This window comes from Bos taurus, chromosome 10 (assembly GCF_002263795.3).
Source record: "Bos taurus isolate L1 Dominette 01449 registration number 42190680 breed Hereford chromosome 10, ARS-UCD2.0, whole genome shotgun sequence".
In the NCBI taxonomy this organism is placed as follows: Eukaryota; Metazoa; Chordata; class Mammalia; order Artiodactyla; family Bovidae; genus Bos; species Bos taurus.
The window spans coordinates 69,764,600-69,789,996 of NC_037337.1; the positions used below are offsets into that span (position 1 = coordinate 69,764,600).

Here is a 25,397-nt window from a genome sequence, read left to right on the forward strand (position 1 = left end):
GAAGCCTGGCTTGGAGAATTTTGAGCATTACTTTACTAGCATGTGAGATGAGTGCAATTGTGCGGTAGTTTGAGCATTCTTTGGCATTGCCTTTCTTTGGGATTGGAATGAAAAAAAAAAAACAAACTTAACAAGACCCCTTTTTATGTGTTAGATAAGTGAATACAAAATGAATGACTCAGTTCCTGACCTTCAGGAGTTCTTCACAAATTTCATCTTTCTGAAAATATCTTTCAGAAAGAAACAACATCAAATCAGCCCTCTAGTATGAGAAACGGAGAAGGCAATGGCACCCCACTCCAGTACTCTTGCCTGGAGAATCCCATGGACGGAGGAGCCTGGTAGGCTGCAGTCCATGGGGTCGCTGAGGGTCGGACACGACTGAGCGACTTCACTTTCACTCTTCACTTTCATGCATTGGAGAAGGAAATGGCAACCCACTCCAGTGTTCTTGCCTGGAGAATCCCAGGGACGGGGGAGCCTGGTGGGCTGCTGTCTCTGGGGTCGCACAGAGTCAGACACGACTGAAGTGACTTAGCAGCAGCAGTATGAGAAAACTGAATGACAACTTACAAGGTAGAAAGAATTTGAACACTTGTGGCCACTCATTCAGGACAATGGAATCACATCTATTTAAGGACAAGCTTATATTCCACAGTTAATAAGAGAGTTTTCTCAGCAAAAATGACACTTTAACCTGTCTTGGGGAAATGGTGAGACCATTTTGGCCAGTTATTCCTGCATGACTTGAATGGATCATTGTTTCTTTGGCTGAACACCCAGGTTATACTTAGAAACTATGTAGTTTGAAAATACATATCTTTAAACATTGTGTGTTTACATTTGGAAATATGGTTTTGTATCACATTTTTTTTAAACCCATAAATGGGATCACAGTGTACTTATTACTCATCTCATTTATTTACCCTTAAGGAACTTAGGAGGTCTTTCCACATAAGCACTTGTGGCAACTTGTAATTTCCCAAAATGCCCACATGCTCTTTAAGAACTTTGCCTCTCCTCAGTCAAGAGGTAGAGTCTATTTCCCCTCCTCTGGAACTTGGACAGATAGAATACAGTACAACTGACACTGTATAACTTCTAAGGCTCAGTCATAAAAAGTATATGCTTTTTACCTGGCTCAGTCTCGGTCTTGGTCTCTCTCTTTCTCGGCATACTCGCCCTTGGAACCCAGCCATCAGGTTGTGAGGAAGCCTCAAACCAGTCCATACTAAGAGACAACATGGTCTACATTACATCAAACTGAGGTCTCCAGCCTGCAGCCTCCAGTCAGCATCAAACATCAATAGGAGAGTGAAAAGTTTTCAGATGATTCCAGTCCTCAGCCTTTGGCTCTTCTGGTTGGGGCTCTGTGCATAATGGAGCAGAGAAAGTCATCTCTGTTGTGCTCTGTATGAATTTTTGACCAACAGAATCTGTGAGCAATATAAATGATTGTTTCACACAACATTGTAGGGGTAATTTGCTATGCAGACACAGTAATGTGAAGAGTACCAATATAAGTCAATTTCAAATGATACAGAATGAATTGTACTGACAGATACTCAGATGATTTGGAATTATTTATTCCCTGGTAGCTCAGTCGGTTCTTGCCTGGAAAATCCCCAGGGACGGGGGTGCCTGGTGGGCTACCGTCTGTGGGGTTGCACAGATTCGGACACGACTGAAGTGACTTAGCAGCAGCAGCAGCTCAGTCGGTAAAGAATCTGCCTGCGGTGCAGGAGACTGGGATTCAATCCTGGTCGGGAAGATCCCCTGGAGAAGGAAATGGCAACCCACTCCAGTATTACTGCCTGGAAAATCCCATGGCCAGAGGAGCCTGGCAGGCTACATCCATGGGGTCACAAGAGTTGGACACGACTTAGTGACTAAACCATCACCACCACCATTCCTACTATAGACAAGGCTGAAATAAGTTTCTGCATGTCTATTTGTCCACATATGATTTATTTTTTAAAAAGACATATATTTATTATATTGCTGTGTCAGGTCTTATTGTGGCACACCGGATCTTCATCATGGTGCCTGGGCTTCTCTCTAGTTGAGGCAGGAGGGCTTAGTTGCCCCTTAGCATGTGGGATCCTATTTCCCTGACCAAGAATGGAACCAAGGTCCCCTGTGTTGGAAGGTGGATTCTTAATCACTGCATTGCCAGGGAAGTCCCATAAATGTATTTCTATAAAAACCTATAAAAGAGTTAATAAATACACATAATATATTTAGGACAGTGCCTAGCCCAAGTAACACATTATGTTATTATTATCACTATAGGTTGACCTAGATTGTTGTTTAGAATGTAAGTCGTTTCTCTTTTGTGACTCCTACCAGACTGTAGTCCACCAGGCCCCTCTGTCCATGGGATTTCTCAGGCAAGAATACTGCAGAGGGTTGCCATTTCCTTCTCCAGTGGATCTTCCCAGTCCTGGGATTGAACCCACCTGTCCTACTGGGTTCTTTACCACTGAGCCACCTGGGAAGCCTTTGTCCTTCTAGATAGGTGGAAGTTTTTCTTTAACGTCTTTAGTGAGAGGGAAGCTAACAATTTTATCTAACAGCTATGCTACACTGTATCCTATTTTTTTAGTTTAGATTATGGCAAAAATTACAGTCAGAGAATTATATCTCTGAAAACATCCATCTATTGCACACGTGCCCAGCTCTACATTAAGCCTAAAAAACTTAACTTGCTCCGTGTGCTGGTGCGTTACACTACCTGCGCTCCTCTTAGAACAGACGGACTGAACATCGCGGCTGTGGACCAGAGCCGAAAGAGCAGAGCCTCGCGCTCTGGCGCGGAGGGCAGTTCTTTTCCCTTTGCCTCCGCACTGGCAGATGACTTGGCAGAGGGGGCAGAGCGGGGCGGGGGCAGGTTCAGGACACCTTTTGGCCGGTGCTTCTCACCTATCACAATTCGGTTCACAAGTTTAGGAATGTGCTTCTTAGCCATTGTCATTCTCTTTCAACATCTCTAATTTTCCCCAGGTGTGTTTACAGCTGCCAAACACCTGTTAATCCCATTTACTTCCAGTCTTCCTGGGCGGGGTGAAAGGGATAAAGAACGAAGGAGAGAGGAAAAGGACTACCTGTCAACTTTCTCTTGCCTCAAAGAGGCAAAGACTAAATTCACGTTGCAAACGAACCAGTTTTCCTCAGTCATTCTCATAATTTTCACAGTTCAAAGTTTTAAACTTCCTCTCCTTTTCGGGGATTTTTCTCTCCTGATTGCTCCATTTTTAAGGGACACGGGTAACCCTCCCCCTACCCCACGTCAGAGCAAAGGTTAAACGTAGTACAGCTGAGGAAAAGCATTTTTAGAAGATTGGTCCAAGGGCCGGGGAGCAGGCCCAGAGCGGGTGAGCTTTGCGGCAGCTTCGTGGGAGCGCCAGTCTGGCCCATCCTTCCCGGGCTCTGCAAGGTCCGCGGGCCGAGCAGCCCGCAAGGCCGAAGATGGTGGGTTAAGGGCTGGTGACTCCCAAGCCCTCTGCAACTTCCCTGCCCTACAGCCCCACCCACTAGCACGCAGCCGCCACCGGGCCTCGGGAGACACCTTCGCCCCTCCCCGCCACAGGTCACCTCCCTCCACGCCCCTTTCCCTCGGCCCGGCAGCCGGCAGGCAGGGAAGTGTCGTAAAGCCAGGCCCAGGAAACTTTACCCGGGGTAACAGCCGAGGCGCTTTACGGCGACGGCGGCTGAGTGTGAGCCTTGGCGGCGGCGGAGGCAGCCGCGGCGGCGAGGGAGGCGGCGGCGGCTGAGGAGGAAGAGGAGTGGCGGCAGTGGCGGCGGGGACCTGTGCGGGGTGAGCCGCGCGGAGGGGACGGGGAGGGGCCGCGGGTGACAGGGCTGGCGGATGGGCGCGGGCGGACAGGGACGGTGGCCGGCTGAGCAGCTGGGCGGCGCTGAAGAGACGGGGCGGGGGGTGGCGCGGAATTGGGGGGCCAGCTCTGTTAGGGACGGTTTCTGCCTTTGTTTCCCCCCCTACTCCCGCCACCCCCCGCCCTCGGCTTCCTCTGCTCCGCGTTCGTCCGCCGGGTCTCATGGCCTCCCCTCTCGGTCTGTGTCGCCTCTAGGATGGCGGAGGTACCGCCTGGGCCTAGCAGCCTCCTCCCACCACCAGCACCTTCGGCCTCGGCCGCGGCCGAGCCCCGCTGTCCCTTCTCGGCGGGGGCCGCCCTCGCCTGCTGCAGCGAGGACGAGGAGGACGACGAGGAGCACGAAGGCGGCGGCTGCGGCGGGAGCCCGGCGGGCGGCGAGGCGGCGGCCAAGGGGCATCCGTGCCTCCGCTGCCCTCAGCCGCCGCAGGAGCAGCTGCAGCTCAACGGATTGATCAACCCCGAACTGCGGCACCTCCGGGCGGCCGCCTCCCTCAAGAGCAAGGTTTTGAGCTCGGCCGAGGCGGCCACGATCGCGGCCACCCCCGACGGGGGCCCCAGAGCGACTGCAACAAAAGGAGCCGGGGTACACTCGGGCGAGAGCCCCCCTCACTGCCTCCCCAGTAATGCAAGAACTGCGCTCTCCAGCCCGGCAGAGGCAGCGGCGGCGAGCGATCCCGCGGCGGCCCGCAATGGACTGGCGGAGGGCACGGAGCAGGAGGAGGAGGAAGACGAGCAGGTGCGGCTGCTGGCTTCATCCCTGACCGCAGGCTGCAGTTTAAGGAGCCCCTCAGGCCGGGAGGTTGAGCCGGGGGAGGATCGGACGATACGTTATGTCCGATATGAATCCGAGCTACAAATGCCCGATATCATGAGACTGATCACCAAAGATCTGTCTGAACCCTACTCCATATATACCTATAGATATTTTATCCACAACTGGCCACAGCTGTGCTTCTTGGTAAGTGGATGGAATGAAAAACGGGTGAACCCGGCAGAGATCCAGGCCGTGCGGGGCAGGGAGTGTGAGGGCTGGAATGTCAATGTATGTATTCTGCATTTCATAGTGTGATAAATGATGTAAAGTGCATGTACACACTCCTAGGTATTTAATGAAACAGTATGAAAGGTAAGACTTCGTGATCCGGGTCAACTTGACACTGATGTAAATGCAGTAAGCTAGTATGATGCATGTTGGGGGTCTCGTATCCTGTTTACACTAGCTTATCATCATGTTTAACCGTCTTTAATTATCCTCCCTCATCCTCAAAGCACTTTGCAGTCATTTAATTTGCGCATGGTTCTGTTCAGATACAGGCCTTATTAATGTCTCAATTACACCCATAATCAGGGAAGAGTGTATGCATAAACATGTTTTGGTGAACATGATTGTCGGTAAACTTGCTGTGGCCACATTGGAGAATTAAATCTTACAAGCATATTCCGTAATTATGGAGATTGTTTCCTTTTACTTCAACAGGACAATTAGCAGTTGTAGCCAGCCTGTTTTCTGGTGCACAGTTGCAGAAGGCGATACTAACACTTCTGGTGCTTGAAAGACTCCTGAAACTTGAGCAAAATACCTTTTTTGGGAGTGTAGGAAACTAAGTGTGAAATTGTTACTAATCTATAATTTTTTTTAAGAAGTTGGTCACAGGTATGTCAAAATGCTAGTACTAATGCTGGCTTGTGTGAAATATAATTGACAGAAATTTTTTACTTATATCTGAATAAGAAAGACTTAGCTTACCAAACAAGCTGAATATATATATATGTATATGTATATATATATATATATATATATATATATATATTTTAACTTACATAGTACTGGTAGTACCCATAGTTTCCCAGTAATATTGACCAATTTCAGTCTGTACGAAACCTTTCACCTAAATATTGACTACAGGTATGTGCTTTGTATCATGTGCTCACAGCATGTTGTTTCCATTGAATTTTATTGAAGAAAGGCAACATGCTTTTAAGGAGTGTTTTATGATATGTGAAGGGAAAAGCCACTACCATTATTTATTGTTTAGAATTGACTTACTTTCACTTGTTACTTCCTTGTAAAATGCTCTGACCATACTTTAGAAATCTGTCTTTCTGATTCCATAGCTTGGTGGTAATCTCAAAATGTAACCTCTGTATTGTTGTAATGGTAGTTGTGCTGTTTTCTGCATTCACTTCACTAAACTTCAGTTTAGTATGTTTGTTTAAGCTGGGAAATATTTTATATTCTACAAAGCTACTCGTACAGGATTCTGACTGTTGCATCAAAGTAGAAGTTCTTAGACATGTCTGTGTCAATGAATATGGGAAAGTGGTTTTCATAACATTATTATAAATGTGATTATCAAATCCCAGTATAAATGCTAAAGATTGTAGATTGATTGTAAGTTAACTCACAAAAGCATACAGTTTAGTTACACTTTAAATTGAAATGGTGTGTGTGTGTATTTTTGTTAATTCCAGAAGATAGTTGTGTATGTATGATAGTCAACTTTTAAGTTCTGGTATTACCTCAACTTGTCTGCCATTTTAGACTCTGATAAACTGGATATTAGTAAACTTTACTTTGATTATACATACACTCCTCCCAGTTCACCAGCTAATTGAACTTTAGCCCTTAATAGCTAATTTGTTTAACATTAAATTCTGAATATCTAGAAATAGTGATATACACAGTAGTTGACCTATAAGATTTACTAATACAAGTATGAAACTGGAGTATTTAACATAAAACAGTGGTTAAACAGACCATTTGGAACTGGGGCCTTTATATTGGAATTAAAAATTTTTGAATTTCTCATGAGAACTAATTTAAAACAAATATAAATGTATGTTTATTTCAAGTCATACCATTTTAAAATTATAAAGGATCCCAGATATAATCTAGTTCAACCTCTTTTTTTTTTTTTTAATGAAAAAAAATGAAAGACCAGAGAGACTTGAAATGTTCAAGTCTCCAGATATTTTGTGTCCAGAGATATAAAGCTAGAACCCAGGTCTCCTGGCCTCTTATTATGGAAACAGAACTTGAAAAATGACATACTCTTGACTAATTCAGCCAAGAACCTGTGTCCCAAGTTATGCTTCGCCAAGGAATAGTTGTCCTTGAGAACATCAATCTCAAGAGACTAGAAGTCTCCAGAATGTTCCTGGTTTCCTTAAGTAACCTGCAGTGGATCAAATGGAGTATATAAGGTTGTTCCTTAGAAAATCACCAATCCTTGACCATATTTGACTAACAAAAATGGTTTTTAACGATTCTTCCTAATAATTGTAACATGTGAAAGTATGGTTCTGTACAAATAGGGACACTATCATTTACTCTGTTCTTAGCTAATTTACCTCTGTCTCTTTTGAGTTCATAGTATTTTCAGTTGTTGTTGCCTTTTTGAACTTCTTACCAGTGATATTCTATAGTACTTCTGTTATTTGTTCTAAATTTAAATTTCCAGCTTTTTCTGTTTTGCTGTTTGTGGTATTCTGGAATTTGGGAATCTATTTCACACAACTTATGTTTTTCAAGTTCCATAGATTGATAAGCATTTGACCTTTTAGAGTTAAATTTTAATCTTGCCTGAAATTTTTCAGTTCCCATCCTTGAAAAACATGAACACATTTTAATAGCAAGAGTTCCAAATGTAGATACAGAAGCTTTTATCTGGAAAAAATTGACATGCAGTTTAGTGATTTTTGTGTGTATATTCATCAGCAGTTTGACAGGAGAAAATACAGCATTAACCTTCCTCAGTACCAACATCTTACTAATAACTGTGTATCATATATTGGACTTTTATTTTTAAATGATGTTTACAGTTTGATTTTTTTCCTTCAGATTCTTGATTCGTAAGAAATCAACCTAGCCCAAGAGAGAACTCATATGATACTTTGCTAATTACTTTCTTGGTCAGAGGACAAAGATTTGTTTGAAATGGCTATCCAGTTTGAAAGTATTGTCTAGTTGTGTGCTAGTGGTTTTAATTTTTCCTCTTTTGAATGGTTTATTAACTGTGAAATCTAAGTGTCCTACAATTTTGTATCATAGATTTGTCTAGATTTCCATTTCCCCTAGCTTATGAGGTCAGGCCAAATTTTCTTTAATGTACCATCTCATCTCTGACATATACAGACAGACACCACACACACATATATTTGAAGTAAGTTATGTCCAAGTCAGAAAATGCTGTTCAAACAGGCAACTTTTGTATATATTTCAGTACTTCGTACAGAAAAAAATTTTTGTTTCCAAAAGAATTTTGAAAGAACCAAGTTGATTTATCATGAATAAAAATAGCAATAACAATTTTAGAGGTTTACTGGCCCCAAGTAATTTTGGATTGTGTTGATAAAACAGAAATGAATTAATGTGAATCGTTGAATTTAATATCCTTTCAAAGTAAATCAGCTGCAGTTAAATCAACTGTACTTCAGTTAAATAAATAAAATTGATGTCTCTTCAAAAGGATTTTTCTGACCTAGTTTAGGCTTGCGTGAAATGGATTAGAATTATCTTGCCTAAAGATTTCTCCGCAGTTGGAAAAAAAGGCTTTTTAATCAATTTATAGAATGATGAACTAAGAACAAGTCATAACAAATTCAAGATAAAAGAGGTATTAAGTATATGTTGGGCTTTGCTTATTGATTTTTTTTTAACCCATTCCTGGTTTTTGTTGTTAAAATCATTTCTGAAAAATGAATTTTATTTAGAGATGATTTGAAACTTTCATTTTTTATTAAAATGAGGGCTCTTTATATTAGCAACGTATTTCTATCTGATACATTAAACAATTGGAGCTGTTGCCCTTTTATATTTACCAGAATACAGTATTTAACTGGAACTTCTTGTCAGGGGTGGAATGCTGGAAAAGCATGCTTTCACTGGTGATACTGGAAATTTTAATGAAAATGGAGGCTGATTAGCTTTTATTTAATATATAGTCTCTGTCTGGAAGACTGTACATTTTTATTGAAATAGGAAGCTCTGTAAAAATTAAGCTTTTACTTTAATATGAAACTTTGAGTTTCAGATATTCTATGAGCTTTACGGTAATGACTCACACTGTCAGGAGAGTCCTAAAAATGAGACCATTATATATCTAGTTTTTATAGTCCCTCAGTAACAAAACTGCTTGAGTAGGATCTAGGGAATACCTTAAAAACAATCCTTTTTCTGAAAATCTTTTAGTTTTTTTATTTTCCTGATCAAAATCTAACTCTGCTATTCAGGTATAAATGTCTTCTATCTGTCTTTGCTAAAACTTCATCATGATTGAATATAAATTTGTTGTACTCTGTTGATAAGTTTCACATTATATTATCTAATGAAAAGACTTTTTCTTAAAAAAATTATTTTCACGTTTCCTCTTTGCCAAATCTTAAACATATAGGTCTTTATTGCAATTGATTATAAGCACCTCTTATAAAGTACTTGAATGTTTACTATGTGGAAATTTATTTTCCCCCTGTATAATGATAGGCTTTAATAATGAGCATAAGAAATTCATGTTGTAAAGAATGTTGAAATATTTTAAAACTAGAATATATGAAGGAGTTCTGGGATTTAGATTTCTGAAATTTCTGTGATTGCTCTCGCTAAAATTCTCATTATTTCTTCCTCCTCCAAAAACACTGACCAGTGGTTGGTTGCTCTTTCCCTGGGTAATTGTGCAGTACTTAATGGCAATGGCAATGTATTCTTTGTAACTGTTTGTTTATTTTTAAGGCCATGGTAGGGGAGGAGTGTGTAGGTGCCATCGTTTGCAAGTTGGATATGCACAAAAAGATGTTCCGCAGAGGTTATATAGCCATGTTAGCCGTGGATTCCAAATACAGGAGAAATGGCATTGGTAAGAAAAATATTATGTCAAAAAAAGAATGCCTAAATTATTTTCATTTTTTTAAGAAGCAGAAGACTTAAATGTAAATAGTATGTAGAAACAAGCATGAAGCTGAGAGAAGATTATTGATTGCTTTTGTTTCAAAATATTTTCAAAATGTTTTTAAAATGAATTGTTTCCTTTATTACTGTTTAATTATTTGAGAGATTATCTTTCTAACAATTACTAGGTGATCAGTTTTCACCTCCAAACATTTTTTTGATCACATTCAAACTGTACTGTATTGAGTTCTACAGTTTTTAGAACTGTAGAATAATTCTACAGCATTATTAGGGTGCTTGATCACAGTGCTCAAGCAGCTGTCTGTACTTGGGTTATGGGTTCAACGGTCTTCAATCAAGGCAACATGGAGAAATTACCATTATTTCATACTAGTCACCAAACATTGTATTAGCAATTCAGGGAGGTCCAGAAGAAAGCAGAATTGTTTGTTACTACTATTCCCAAACTTCCTGGGCTACCTTTCCTGGTATTTTCAGTTAATCTTATACTCATGGTTTATAATGTCATTAGAATCATCTGGGTGGTTTACAAACAAATGCTTAGGCCCCTCCCCTTAAGAATCTTGTTTGTCCTATTAGAAGTAGGGCTGAAATTTCCCCAAGTGACTATGTTGTCAGCCACTTAAGAACCACTGTCCTAGAGTCTTGAACCTACTGACTTTATTCAAAAATGGAGGAGCAAGTAGATAAGCACTTATCTTAACATGGCAAATTCTGAAATGTTCTGAAGCTAAGTAAGTGTTCATGACACAAGATTTGATGCCCTGTGCGTGCATGCTAAGTTGCTTCAGTAGTTTCAACTCTTTGCAACCCCTTGGACTGTAGCCTGCCAGGCTCCTCTGTCCATGACATTCTCCAGGCAAGAATACTGGAGTGGGTTGCCATTCCCTTCTCCACGAGATCTTCTCCACCCAGGGATCGAACCCAGATCTCCTGCATTGCAGGCAGATTCTTTACCACCGAGCCACTAGTATGTAATTACTAGCAGCTTTGTCACTTACAGTTTTTTTTAAGCCTCTTATGAGTGGCTGTGTTCAATTTAAGACTAGTTTGCACAATCTGAGACATGAGATGTCATTATGAATGGATTTACTTAATACAGTAGGTTTAACCATCTTTTCTTACAGTGTTACAGTTTGCCACTAAGATTTTTAATGAATTGGGCTTATATATAAGTCAAGTTCGTGTCTTAGATCTATTAATAAGAGCTGATAAGGATTCATGGCAAATGATAGCAAATTGTCTGGCTACTTCAGAGGTCAGAAACTAGTGCCTTGAGGATTGCATCTTGGCCCTCGAACATGTTTTGTATGGCCCATGTAGTGGGTGCTTGCTTGTGTACATGATGTGAAAATTTAAGGGAGTTCCTATAAAATTTGGATTTCTTCTCTTAAAATTAGATCTGGCATTTGTTTTCCTTTTAATGTACTAAGTATATCTACTCTAAACTAGAATACAGACAGAGCACTGAAACCATCTGGTGTGCCCCGGCATACTATAGTACCCAAACTACAAGGTTTGTAGGAACTAACCCAGTATCTTGGGCCCACTTTGGGTCATAGCAGTTCTTATATGGTCTTGGCAAGATTGGCTTAGAGGTCACACAGTGAGTTCTTCCCAGCTGAAGGAGTTCCTGGGTGGTTCTGGCCATATCTTGCCTTTTTCTTGGAATAAAATAGCACTTACCTCTGAGAAAAAGATATATATCAGGAGATAGGTCTTTCAAAAGGAAACTTATTGCTATGCATAGGTTCTGTTGGGCCTCTCAGAATTATAAATATAATTTATAATGTAAATTACAAATATTATAATTTAGGTATCTGTAAGAAACTAATTACATTTTTACTTCATTAATACTCAGCTCTGTATTCTAGGTACTAACTTGGTTAAGAAAGCTATATATGCTATGGTTGAAGGAGACTGTGATGAGGTAAGTCTTGCTAAATGTTTAAGACCTTTTGTCCTGGGCTATATTCTACTGGGTATTTATATAAGTATCCCAAGTAAATTATACTGTAATTTCATTGCAGACTATTATTATATAAATATAACTTGTGCTAAAAATTATATTCCATTTAAAAACACATGAACTTTGATCTAGTACAAATTTTAAGATGATAATAGCTAAAATTTGTTGTGTCAAAATATAAAGGTAACATTTTAGATATTTTCAATAAATAATTGGTATTCAGAACTCCGATTTGTTATCAGTCAGATCATTTAAGGTAGTTCTTATTATAAACCTTATTGTAATGCAGTTGCATACTGGCCTTGGTTTCTCTCTAAATAATAGTTTTTCCCCTCTGTGGGTCAGCTATCAGCCAATATGAAAAACATTTCACATTTGAAAAAACTCTCAGCATTAAATAATAAGGCTGGAGGGGGGAAGACAACCACTTTTTAAATGCAGAACTACCTGTATATTAACATAAAAGCATCTTTTCTCTTCAGCTTGTTTGTAAAGCCTTATGGCAGGTAGTTTCTTTGTATGCTGCAGCACTGTGCTTTACATATGGTAGGTTCTCAATACATAATGGCAGTGGTTGGGAATATTAAGATTTACTATTACATAATGTGGAAGGAAATAAGTATAAACTAGGAAAGTATGGGTATCTTTAATATAATAGTGGTGACTAAGAAGTACCAGAGTTGTATTGTGCTAGTAATTTTGTGAGTAGTACTTCTAACACTTATCTTTCTTATTGGAGGGCAAATGTTCCTTAGAGAATTCTCAAAGTACTTGAAGTTAGGTAATTTTTTTTCTCAGACTGATGCTGTTAGGTAACTTACTTTGGTTACTTTATTTTTAAGTGGGTTTTTTTTGATACAGAATTTATACACAAATCATTAACCTTTATATATGTGTGTGTACTTGGGATGCAAAGTCCCCTTTTCCCCCCCATCTCCACACTTTTCAACTCTTCATCGTTCTTTCTACTTACAGCTACTATTCATCTTGCAATTTGCATCCTCCCGTTTTCTAAGCACACTTGAATGCAAATATTCACACTTTTTTTTATACAAATGAAATCACAAATTATTACTCTCTAATAACTACTTTTTCCACTAAACAGTATCTCATGAACAGGATTCCATGTCAGTACAGATGGACTGCAGAGTTACTATTCTCACACTGCTTGTCCACTTTTGTAGTTTGTAGCCTGACGGATCCCATTAGATGGTGGTTGTATGAGAAGGCCTACAGACATTGGACAGCACAGGGAAGTCATCCTGGGATTTACGGATATTTAATTATTTTACCCCAAATAAGAAAATTCACACATGATGAAGGATCTCATATTCACAGCTTTTAATCTCAAAAAGTAATAGGTGCCGTAACCCCGATTATTTACATTACTGGTAACTAAAATATGAGTATAAAATTGAGTATAAATTTTTCATGAACGTAGGTCTAATATGGACCATAGCTATATTGGCTTAGATGGTTCATCAAGAAGAGAAGTTGGGCTTCACAAAAGCTGTTCAACAGTTTGGATAAATCTTTGGATGAAAAGACCATGTTTTGTGCCTTTACTGAGTACTGTGGTTCCCAGTGAACAGAGATGTTATAAGAAGGAGTATTATGTTCCTAATGGATAGCTGTTTCTGATTTATCCTAGTTCTACCTGTGAGATAGGTAGTATGCTTTATCTTAACTGATCAGATGTTTAAATAGTATTAGTTTTTCTTGGAAAGTTCTGAGGAATGATGAGATTTTGGTTATACTGTTGTAGTTTTAAGGTTAGGTCCTGAATCAGTGGTACATTTTATGGTAGGACTATTCACTGTGGGCCTAGGGTTCTAACTCTGATTTGTTTTTCTAACTCTTGAAGCAATGGGTTTTACTCAGTCTTAGAATGAAATGGGAATGATTTTTGCATTTTAAGTAGCTCTGCTTCTGGTTTAGGGTACTCTTCTATGGCTTAAAAAGATTGGTTATCTGTGTCCCATATTGTCCAGATAAAGAATTTGCTGTAGAAAGGGACAGAACTCTTGTTTACTCTTTATTAGGCTTTCCCTTTCCCTTTCATTGAGTTTTAAACCACATAAGCAGCAAACTCTTGTATCCCCTTTTTCTTTGTAATTTTTGATGGCAGTGTGTGTGTTGGCTCTACTTCCTTGTATCACCATTCCTTCCTGTTTGGTTTGGTTTTCTCCCCTCCACTCCAGTGTAACTACTTTGTATTTGCTAGACCCAGTAGTTTCTTGGTCTTCCTCTGCTTAGTAAAAAACTTCTCAGTCTTTTAAGACCCAACTCAAATATCAACAACTTCTTTTAAGTTTTCCTTGATCCATTTGGACAGAATCAGTTGCACCTTCCATGGTTTTTTTGACCTCCATTTCTGTAATACTTACTGTGCTTACATTTACTTGTTCAGAGTCTGCCTTAGACACTGAGAGCAGAGATACCATTTCCTATTTACTGCTGTATTTTTAATGCTTAGTATACAGCATTTGTGATAGAGTATGTGGTTCATAAATATTGGTTGAATGATTAGTCCTGTGCTTCACCATCTTAACTATATCTCTTTTGGGGGAGGGGAGAACTTTTGAATTTTGATTTGTTTAATTAGTTTTTAACTTGTCTTTCTGTCTAAGCTTTCTAGCTTTTTCATATTTTTTTGCACATAAAAATATATCTGCAGGGTTAACAAGTTATTAAAATACCTTTTGATAAAAGCAATTTTATATAAAAATAGTCTTGTATATAATTCATTGTTCTGAGGAAAACTTTGAAACTATAATTTTCCAAGAATATAATGACTATAAAATAACCAACTTGTGATTTTACTTTCATTAGTTTAGGCCAGCCTTCATTTCTCTTAAAGTTAAGAAACTTAAGGTTAAGAAACTTTGACAAATTACCAGAAAGACAAATTACCAGAAAGACGTTTGGGAAGGCTTTTAAATTACATTTTCTACTACATAGGTTGTGCTGCTATTTTTTTATTCTTACAGAGAGAGAGATTTTTTTAATCTATGAGAAAAACATTAAGATAAATACATTTCGAAATTTGGAAATCTCTATGAAGCTTTATTGTGCACATCCAGTCAATTTTTACGTTCCTTCTGTTTGCAGAATTTATGACCTTGAGTCATGTTGCTTTTGGTTGCCACTTGTCATTTTAAGGTAAATTCAGAGTAAATTAAACTGAGGTTAGTTGAAATATAGATCTGTACATTTCACAGTCAAGATGTAAATCATGCTTTTGCCCAAATTACAATATTACCCTTCTGGTCTGATAGATCTGTCCATTTTGCCATTCTGTGACTTTCCTAACTGTTTATATCAGAATTAGACATGTTTAAACAGTCTAGGGAAAGACTTTTTTCATTTTCTGTATATTTGGAGCTGACTAAAAAGTTAATAGCATCAAAAAAAACCCCAAAAAGAAACAGATGCATTCCTTCATGAGTAAGAAATGCATTATCTGTGTTGCTGATCTGGCCTGAATTTGGTTACTTCCTTATGTGCTCTGGCTGCCAAATGTTTAGTGGCTACTAGGACAAGCTTCCGGAGAAGGCAGTGGCACCCCACTCCAGTACTCTTGCCTGGAAAATCCCATGGACGGAGGAGCCTGGTAGGCTGCAGTCCATGGGGTCGCTCACAGTCGGACACGACTGAGCGACTTCACTTTCACTTTTCACTTTCACGCATTGGAGAAGGAAATGGCAACCCACTCCAGTGTTCTTGCCTGGAGAATCCCAGGGACGGGGAGCCTGGTTGGCTGCCGTCTGTGGGGTCGCACAGAGTCGGACACAACAGAAGCGACTTAGCAGCAGCAGCAGCAGGACAAGCTTCTTTGGTTTGGTTTTACATTAGGGGAAATAATAAGAATACATACAAATAATATATACGAATTTTTTTATGTACCTAAAATAATGAACCCACATGTGGCCATTTACTTTTATGTACTTAAAACAATTTTTTTTAGATTAATGTATGGTTACCATCATATTAATACTCAGAACTAACTCATAAATGATGAAAATATATTGGAATCAAAATTTCTTAATGGAGTTTAAGAGTGCAGTATGACCTTTAAAACATTTTTAGTTGACCAACATCTTATTTCCTCCTTTCCCCAGCCCCTGGCAGCTACTGTCCTACACTCTCTTCTATTAAGTTTGACTATTTTAGTTTATACACATAAGCAAGCTCACGAAGTATTCGCCTTTCTATTTTGACGATTCACTTAGGGCAGTGGCCTCCAGGTTCGCCCATGGTTGTCCCACTGGCAGGGTTTCTGTTTTTAAGGCCAAAAAGTATTCTGTGTGTGTGTGTAAGATATATGCCCTCCAGGTTCACCTGTGTGTGTGTATGTGTGTGTGTGTGTGTGTGTAAGATAATGCCTGTATGCCCTCCAGGTTCACCCGTGTGTGTGTGTCTGTGTAAGATATATGCCTTCCAGGTTCACCCGTGTGTGTGTGTAAGATATATGCCCATATGCCTTCCAGGTTCACCTGTGTGTGTGTGTGTGTGTGTGTGTGTAAGATATATGCTCTCCAGGTTCACCCGTGTGTGTGTGTGTATAAGATAAATGCTCTCCAGGTTCACCCGTGTGTGTGTGTGTGTGTGTAAGATATATGCCCTCCAGGTTCACCCGTGTGTGTGTGTGTGTGTGTGTGTGTGTGTGTAAGATATATGCCCTCCAGGTTCACCCGTGTGTGTGTGTGTGTGTGTGTGTGTATAAGATATATGCTCTCCAGGTTCACCTGTGTGTGTGTGTGTGTATGTATAAGATATATGCTCTCCAGGTTCACCCGTGTGTGTGTGTGTGTAAGATATATGCCCTCCAGGTTCACCCGTGTGTGTGTGTGTGTGTATAAGATATATGCTCTCCAGGTTCACCTGTGTGTGTGTGTGTGTGTGTGTATGTATAAGATATATGCTCTCCAGGTTCACCTGTGTGTGTGTGTGTGTATAAGATATATGCCCTCCAGGTTCACCCATGTGTGTGTGTAAGATATATGCCCATATGCCCTCCAGGTTCATCCATGGTTGTCCCACTGGCAGGATTTCTGTTTTTAAGGCCAAAAAGTATTCTCTGTGTCTGTGTGTAAGATACAGCCAACTTTTTCTTTATCCATTTGTTGGATGTTTAAGTTGTTTCTTATTTTAGAAATTGTGATCATCATGAACATGGGAACCTTTTTGAGGTCCTGATTTTACTTCCTTTAGTTATATACCCAGAAGGGTGATTGCTGAATTGTATGATAGTTCTTTTTTTAATTTTTTCAGGAACCAGCACACTCTTTTCTATAATGACTGTAGCAGTTTACATTCCTACCAACAGTGGCTGAATTTACTTAAGTAACCAATAATAAACTTGTTACACGTTAACAAAATAACATACAGTTTATGGTAATGTACAGGATGACTTAAGTATTTTGTGTTCAATAATTATATGTTTGACATTTTTAGTTTTTTCACTGGAAACATAGTTTATCTATGAGGCAGAGGCTGCCAGGTGAAGAACAGAGTAAAATGGAGTTATTTAAACTAGAAGGATTTTTGGTTGAGTAGTTTGGCCTAGTTAAAGAACTGGATATGGGAAGCCTGGGTTCTCGATACATCTTCTATCAGTATAGTTGTGTGATTGTAGGTAGGTCATTTAACTTTTCATAATCTGTCTCTTTGTCTCTGCAGTGTGATAGTAAAGGGATGTGATCTTAAAGGGATGTTTTGAAGAGAATAAAATTGTGTATTCAGCCCTGCCTCTAGGACTCCTAGCAGGTAGTTTTAAAAAAGGCTTTCTAAACTGTAATGGTTTGGCTTATCCTGACGGTGGTGTGTTCCTGAGAGAGTCTGTAGAACTTCACTGTAACCCGTTTTTTCTGTTGAGTAGAATTCAACTTGGCCAAGTTTCTTTAACATTAAAATAACCTTTGGCTTCCTATGTAGTATTCCCATGATGCAGACTAGATAATTTTATAGAAAATTTCCAATATAAGCCCAAATTCTGTTTTTGTGTATTTTGTGTGTTTATAAAACTTTGTATTGTATATTTATAAATACACAAAAACTCTGTTTTTGTGTATTTATAATTAAGTGTTACAAAGTAGTTACTTCTTTGTGGAATTTTCTGTTGTGTCAAATAAAACATGATTTCTTTGTTCATAGAATGTGAGGGTGCTGAGAGAATCTTTTCATTTTAATCAAGGTGTTAGTCCTCTGTGTAATGTTTTGCTATAAATTGGGCTTTATTTTATTAATCTGTTAGGATGCTAACAAATCTGAATTCAGCTCTTAAGTTATACCTCAAGTGTGTATTTATGTAGTCATAGTTAGCCTCAGCTGTTTTGAGTATTTTAGATTACTAAGTATTAATGAATATGAACTTGGAATCCCTGTATTATGTAGATCTCCCATTTGCTGCTTTGTTTTACTTTTGGAAACAATCAGAGTTACAGAAAAGTGGATACTATTAAGTTCTAGTTCACATTTTCAGTCTGGGGTCTATTTTTGTTCTACTGGTGACCTTGAGTTTCATTCACTTATAAGTTAGAGATACATCTATTTCATAGGGTTCTTGAAGAAAATCACATTATGTCAGATGCATGTAATATGACATAATGCATGTGAAATGCTTTATGTAGGACTTAGCCTTCAATAAATAGTATTTTTTTTTAAACTGTCACTCTCCTTTTCATTTCTGTGAAATCCGTTTTAAGTTATGAGTTGTTGGAGCTTTATTGCTTCTCATATTAATTGTTTTAACATTTTAGGTGTAATTAGGTGCTGGCCTGAAACAGAACTGTAGGAATTACTCAAGAGAATAGTTCAAAATTGGTAAATTGCATTGTCCAGATGGGAGTGTTCCAAACAGAGGATGGCATACATCACTGATGGCATACATCACTGTTAAATTACAGTCTTTTAATTTAAGAGCAGAGAGAAATTGTTGATTTCTTATTCTCACCTTAAACCAGTTTGCTTGCTATATAATTTTTATTTAAGGTGTTCTTAGGAACATTTTCCCTTGATCCTGAACCATGAATTACTTTGTTTTTAGATCTTTTTAGAATTTGGATTTAGTATGTGATTTGACTTCATGAGTTTTTTTTGCATAGGTAATTGCCTCAAGATAATACTTTTTCTTAAAGTACTCTGGTCATTTAAAAGCTTGACAGCACTTTTGTTTGTTTCATATTTATGTAATATATGTAATATAATGAAAAGTGCTAAGGACGTATATAATTAACAAATGTTTAAGAGCCTTCCATGTGTCAGGCAGTATGTTAGGTGCAGAGGAAATGGCTGTGAACCAGGTACCCATGATCCCTGTCTTTGTTGAGCTCACCAGCTGGGAAAGATGACATAGCTCATCAAACATTAGACAAGAGTGCAGTTGAATGAAGAGCAGTGCAGAGTTCTGTGGGGCACTCTGAAGGGAAAGAGATATTCTACCCAGTATGGAAGTGACATGCTAAAGCCAAAAGCAAGAATAGGAGAATGGGAAGAGCATTCTTCCAGACAGAGAAAACTGCTATGTGAAAGGTCTAGGGTGGGAAAAATAATGGTGAGTTCTAAAAACTGCAAATTTAGTGTTGATCATGGTGAGGAAGGGATGGGGACCTAAAGCACACTTGTGTGTGTGTGCTCAGTTGTGTCCGACTCTTTGCAGCCCCATGGACTGTAGCCTGCCAGACTCCTCTGTCCCTGGAATTCTCCAGGCAAGAATACTGGAGTGGGTTGCCATTCCCTCTTATAGAGGATCTTCCTGACCCAGGGATCAAACCTGCCTCTCTTGTGTCTCATGCATTGGCAGGAGGATTCTTTACCACTAGCACCACCTGGGAAGCCGAGTTATTAATAGCAGGGTAGGTGGAGGCCATATCTTGATGGATCTTTCAGGTCTCTTTAGATTACTGTTAGAGTGTGTACCCTTTCTTGAGGACAAAAAGGAGTCAATAAATGGTTTTAAGCAGGGGATTAACAAGAGCATCACTCAGAATGGGAGACCTTAAAGCTAGGAGGTAATAGTTGATGGCAGCTTAGACTAGAACGTTATCAATGGGAGCAGAAAGAAGAGGATCAATTTGAGAGAGATTTAAGAGATAAAGCTGAAATAGTGCTTGGAGTATTATATACAGGGGAGTGGAAGGGAATGAGGTACAGAGATGACTCCTAGGCTTTAGGTTTGAGGCATTCATGGATAGACATCTTGTTACTGATATGCAGAATTGTAGAGAAGTTGGTCATGAGTTTTTTGGATATGATAAGTTGAGTTTTTTCTCGTATCTGTTGCTTGAATTCTTGTCAGTTTTTTTTGTTTTAAATAGCTTGTGATAGAAAGAGATTCATAGGCTTTTCTTGGGCCTTTGTTTAATTATACTCTGCCCTTTTTTCCACTCTATAAACACCAGAGGGTTATGACATCCCAACAGTAACTGGCTCACAATGTTGATTCTCTGTGAGGTAAGTTGAGAATCAATAGAAAGGCAAATAGAGCTATGTATGTAAAAGATACATAGGGAGGATGGGATAGAGGATACTTTGGTAGAGGAATGTAAAAGTAAAGTAGAAGAACATCACATAATATTCAAAAGTATCAGTTCTTCATTGTCAGGGCCATTGGTTCAGTAATATTTAAGAAGACCTAGATAGAAGTTAATACTTGTATTCCTCTGTTAATATTATATTGATATCCATAATGTATGGACAGTGGTTCTCAGAATGTAGTCCCCTTACCAGCAGCATCAATATCACCTGTCAATTTAAAAAAAAATGCAGATCCTTGGGCACCACTCCAAACCTACTCAGAAACTCGAGTTGATATGCATTCTGTTTTAACAAATATTCCAGGTACACTAAAGTTTTGGTATCTTTGATCTAGTTTTGGCAAACTTTCTCTGCAAAGGGCCTGATAGTAAATATTTTAGGCTTTGCAGACCGCAAGTCTCTGGTGCAACTGCTCATATCTGCCGTTATATTGGGAAAGCAGCCAAAAACATTGTGTAGATCAGTGGACATGGCTGTGTTTCAATAAAACTTTACAAAAATAGGCAGTAGGCACATTTGGCCTGAAAAGGGCTACAGTTTGCAGACTCTGGTCTTGACTCTAGATAAATGCGGTAGTTGTCACCAGGATAAAGAATGACATATTAATGAGCACGTGGGAGTTGGAGGTCAGTTTGAATAGTTTCAAGTACTGGTTTATTTTCTTAAACCTTTGATTGTTGATTCTTTTCTTTTCTTCATCTTTTTGTCACACTACTTTTCTTTACAAGAAACTAATTCATCATCATTTAGTATAAAACATATTTCTCATTTCTAAAAATTCCAAAGTGAAGGTGTTAGTCGTTCAGTCGTGTCTGACTCTGTGATCCCATGGGCTGTAGTCCACGAGGCTCCTCTGTCCATGGACGTTTTACAAAAACCAGTAGAAAAGAAGATGTTCCCAGTTTTCCCACTTCCCTTGCCCTGAGAGATAATTAACTTTTACAGTTCTCATACTTTTTCTGGATTCTTCCTATACATCATTAATGTTTATGCTTTTCACCATCAGTTTTAAAACAATTAAATGTAGTTTGTTTTTCTTAAATATTTGATCATATTGTTTATAAGTGATTTGTCAAATTATGAAATTATAAATTAGTTTCAAATATATAAAATTGTAACTTAGTTTTCTCTTTTTATTTTGAAGGTTGTTTTGGAAACAGAAATAACGAATAAGTCTGCTTTGAAACTTTATGAAAATCTTGGTTTTGTTCGAGATAAGAGGCTGTTCAGATACTATTTAAATGGAGTTGATGCACTGCGACTTAAATTGTGGCTGCGTTGAGAAACTGACATCAAGGAACAACTTTCCAACCATGCAGAATCGACCTTTGCATGCAATGCAATTTGTACAGAATTGCTTTGCAGGTGGAGTTAGTGATTTCCATGCAGCTCTTATCTGTCAGTGTCTCATTTGAGTGTCGCACAATATTTGTTGCACTTTGGCATGGCGCATTTCTTCTGAATTAAAAGAGATTGTTTTAAACTTAAAGAGTTCTTTTGGTACCAACAAGATGTGCCAGTTGATAGCCAAGATTTGTTTGTTCATTTGGAAAGTCTGCTGACATTATTTACACAGTGATAATTTTATCGCAGAACCAGGATGTGGAACATGATTTTTGTTTCTTAAAAAAAGCCAATGTAGATTGTAAAAATCTCTGAATATACTAACATTTCACATGAAACCTGCCATAGTTTTTCTGAGGGGGTGGGGGAAAAGCTTCAATTTTAGGTTTTATTTTTTCAATATTAAATTTTCCATTCTTGAATATTGGTACCTCAGTGATTAGTGAATTAAAAAATTGTTACGTAGGGTTGGGTGTGTCTTACAATGAGTAAAGATAACCAATTGCGTCTGCCAGTGCCTGTGTAGATAAGTATATTTGTCTTCATCTCTATAGGTTTTGAATGCATGCTGTCTTTTCCTTTTCTTTAAGGCCTTTGCAAGCAAACTTGTTTTTATTTAAATTCTAAATTTGATAATAAATTATTTCAGATTTTTATAATTTGGATACTTTTTCCAGGTGAGTGACAGAGTGGTTTACTGTAGAAGTCCCTTCTTATCTTACAAGTTAAATCTACTTGGAATATCTTTAAGAAATGACTCAAAAGGGATGAGAAAAGTTGATGAAGCCGGGAATTGCTGGGTTTTAGATGCACTTTTTTTGAGAGTGAGGGAATTTTTGGAAAAGAATAGAAAAATTAATGTAAATTGGTATGATTTTATTTAATCAAAATTATTGCTCAGCTGTGAGGAACAGCTTTTACAAAGTAGTTGGAACTTTTTTCCCACTCGGTTTGAATTCACATTGCTTCCACTTTAAATGCTTTGCTTTTGGTTCTTGGTGTTGAAAATAAATTTCGAGGTGCACTGTATCTGTTTTAAACTGATTTTATTTTCTTTTCATTTATTTGTGCAAATTCTTGGGGGAACTTTGCTTAGTTCCCAGAAAACAAAAGGGAGACATGGAAATTTTTTTTTTTGGAATGAGTTCTATGGGTTTTCTTAATAGCCATCACCATGTTCATTAGTTATATTTTGTTTCAGCCAATCTGTGCAGTGTAATAAATTTTAAAGTTGATTGCTTTCAGTTGAGTTAAGAGACCTGTGATGGATAATTTATTTGACTGGAAAACCTAGGTACCCATTTAAAAAAAAAGATTCATTCTCTGTGAAAAATGTTTTGTAGGAATCTATTGTTTTTTCATTAATTTGCATATACTTTTCTTCTGCTCTAGAATTTGGTTTGAATTTTATTTTATGGCTGTAATTACTGTATTTTTAAAAAACCCTACCTCCATTAACAGTTGGTAAAAGCCCCCTTTCAGGAAAGTTTGTTGCCTTTTTTTTTTTTTTTTAAAGGAAAGCTGCTCCTTGCTCAGTGTAGTGTCTTGAAAGTGAACATGGTAACAAGTACTTTTAAAATAAAGATTCATAAATTTGGTGAAAATAAAATCTTCCTGTTGATGGGATCATTTATATTAATAGTTCCTTATTTTTAAAGAAAACCTTTTTCTTTCCATCTTATATTGCTCTTGAAAGTTTAATGGGCAGAATACTTACATTAAAAATATGAAGACCACACAATACTCAGCTTTCAGGGTGACCTTTTTGAGTATGTTTTTGCTCAAACTTCATTTGGACTCTAGCACTTAGAGGAATATCAATTATAATGATGCTTCTGTTATTCTTGATATTGAGGGAATTGAACGAAGTGTATAGTTAGTACTTTCACTGTCAAATTTTATCTTACCACCTTACGTCTGACTTGCTGGTTAATGGGTAATGATTGTTGATGAACATACATTTGCTTGACTCACTAATAAGAACAGTTCTAAAGTAATACTTGCTTGGTTTTTAGCTCAGCCATTAATTTTTTGGCAGGTTGTCAGTGAAACCATCACTACTGACCTTTTCACCCAGAATTGGCCAATTTTGCTGAATTGACTGGGTGTTTTAATTGGGTATTTTAAACATGAACTTAGCCATGTGACTGAAAAGTCAAATGGTTGTTGTATTGTTTAGCTGGTATATGTTGAATATCATTGTCTACCTTGTATCTTTAATTGGCTGTGCAAAAATTGTTTACTTAAGTGCACTGAAATTTTCCTCTAGCTGATAACCCAGCACCAAAATTAAGTCTCAAAGTATCATCAAACGAATTTTTTATATTGGACGTTCATCTTTCTTATATAATCGTGAAACAGTTCCATTTGAAATTGATAGAGTGAGTTCACTTGGCTAAAACTGAGCAAAATTGGTGCAACTTTCTTTTAATGGGGTGCTGCCTCTTTAAGACTGACTGTACTATCCACTGACACTGGTTTGGCAGTTGGTACTGCTGAACATTTTTATACATGCTACCATGAAGCTATATATGTTAGTATTGAAGAAGCTAACGGGTATACTACCATTTTTGATGTGTGGGCTGATTATAATTTCCCTTACATGAGGATGAAACTACTCTAGAGAAGTCCACAGATCATAAACCAGATAGTAGTTTTGAATCTGAAGCCAGCAAAATTAAAAAAGTTACTATTAAAATATTGGTTTTAATATTTTCTGCCTCTTCCCCAAAGTACCCTCCCCATTTGCTTGACAAATCTGTGTAAAGTTTGTTTGTCACATGTTTTAGCTTTACCTTGCCCTGTGTTATGGTATTGGCTGACATGTATAAGACTGGATGTGTATATTTATTATGGTGTCTAAAAATCATGAAGTTCATCACTTTCCAGGAGCATAGATAAAAGCAAATTGGTAGTGCATCAGTTACTTTTCAGTGCACCACGACATCACTAAAATGAGTGCTATATTGTTACAGGGCTTTCAGGTTTGTAAAAACATAACCATAAATTATACTGACGTCAGATATGAGTTGAGTATCTATAAAGTATCACGTGTATCTCAAAATATTGGACTGCTGTTTGATGACTGGATATTGCTGCATAATTTTCTTCTATTGTCCCATATCCTTTTGGAGAGAGAGATTTAATGGGATTTGAAATGTGCAAGCTGTCTCAATAAGATGCAGTCAAATAAAGTATGGTTAAGTTGTGTTTGCATTTTTCTTTTAGATACAGCTGTGTGCATTTTATGTTTGAGTTGTTTTACCTACTAAGAAGTGAAAAAAAAAAAAAAGGCAAATCTGTTCTGTTCCCCACTTACTGCCTTGCATCTAAGAGTTATTTGGAAGAAGTTATATACAATTGTTATCTCTCTCACTTTGTATTCTGACAAAGTAAATGTGAAAATAACAACATGAACTTGATTTTCCTAACAGTATTCAAAGTTAGCTCATATACCAGCTATCAGTACAAATGAGCATTTTTGCATGCATTAAACCAAAACTTACTTTTCTGTCCTTATTCTGTAGAAGTTTATTTGTAAGACAGTTTTTATTTTAATTATTTTTTGTTGATAACCTAGGTAATGTCCCCTCACCCTCAAGACCAAAGTAAAATAGAGCAATATCTAAAGGGCTTTTGGTCTCGTTCTTGTGAGAAACTTTAAATGACAGTTATGTATTCTTTCTTATTTCAAAATTTATGGATATTAGTGGGAGATCTGTTATAAATATGGCTAAATTACTTTCAT

General features: G+C 38.1%; 2 protein-coding genes across 2 annotated transcripts in view; one reads left to right on the plus strand and one right to left on the minus strand.

Annotated features, from left to right (window-relative positions):
• The window catches only part of LOC132346385 (WAS/WASL-interacting protein family member 3-like), a 40,149-nt gene extending 36,061 nt beyond the window's left edge, over positions 1-4,088 (minus strand). Inside the window, exon 1 of the mRNA XM_059890874.1 lies at positions 1,137-4,088. Coding sequence (XP_059746857.1) covers positions 3,302-4,057 — 756 coding nt within the window. The 5' untranslated portion in view covers positions 4,058-4,088 and the 3' untranslated portion in view covers positions 1,137-3,301. The remainder of the gene's footprint in view (positions 1-1,136) is intronic.
• On the plus strand, positions 3,797-24,941 carry NAA30 (N-alpha-acetyltransferase 30, NatC catalytic subunit). Its single transcript, NM_001206037.3, has 5 exons — positions 3,797-3,817; positions 4,089-4,851; positions 9,622-9,745; positions 11,673-11,728; positions 21,450-24,941. The coding sequence occupies exons 2-5, from the start codon at positions 4,090-4,092 to the stop codon at positions 21,585-21,587; spliced, it is 1,080 nt and encodes a 359-aa protein (NP_001192966.1). The 5' UTR covers positions 3,797-3,817; position 4,089; the 3' UTR covers positions 21,588-24,941.
• Positions 24,942-25,397: the final 456 nt, after the last annotated feature.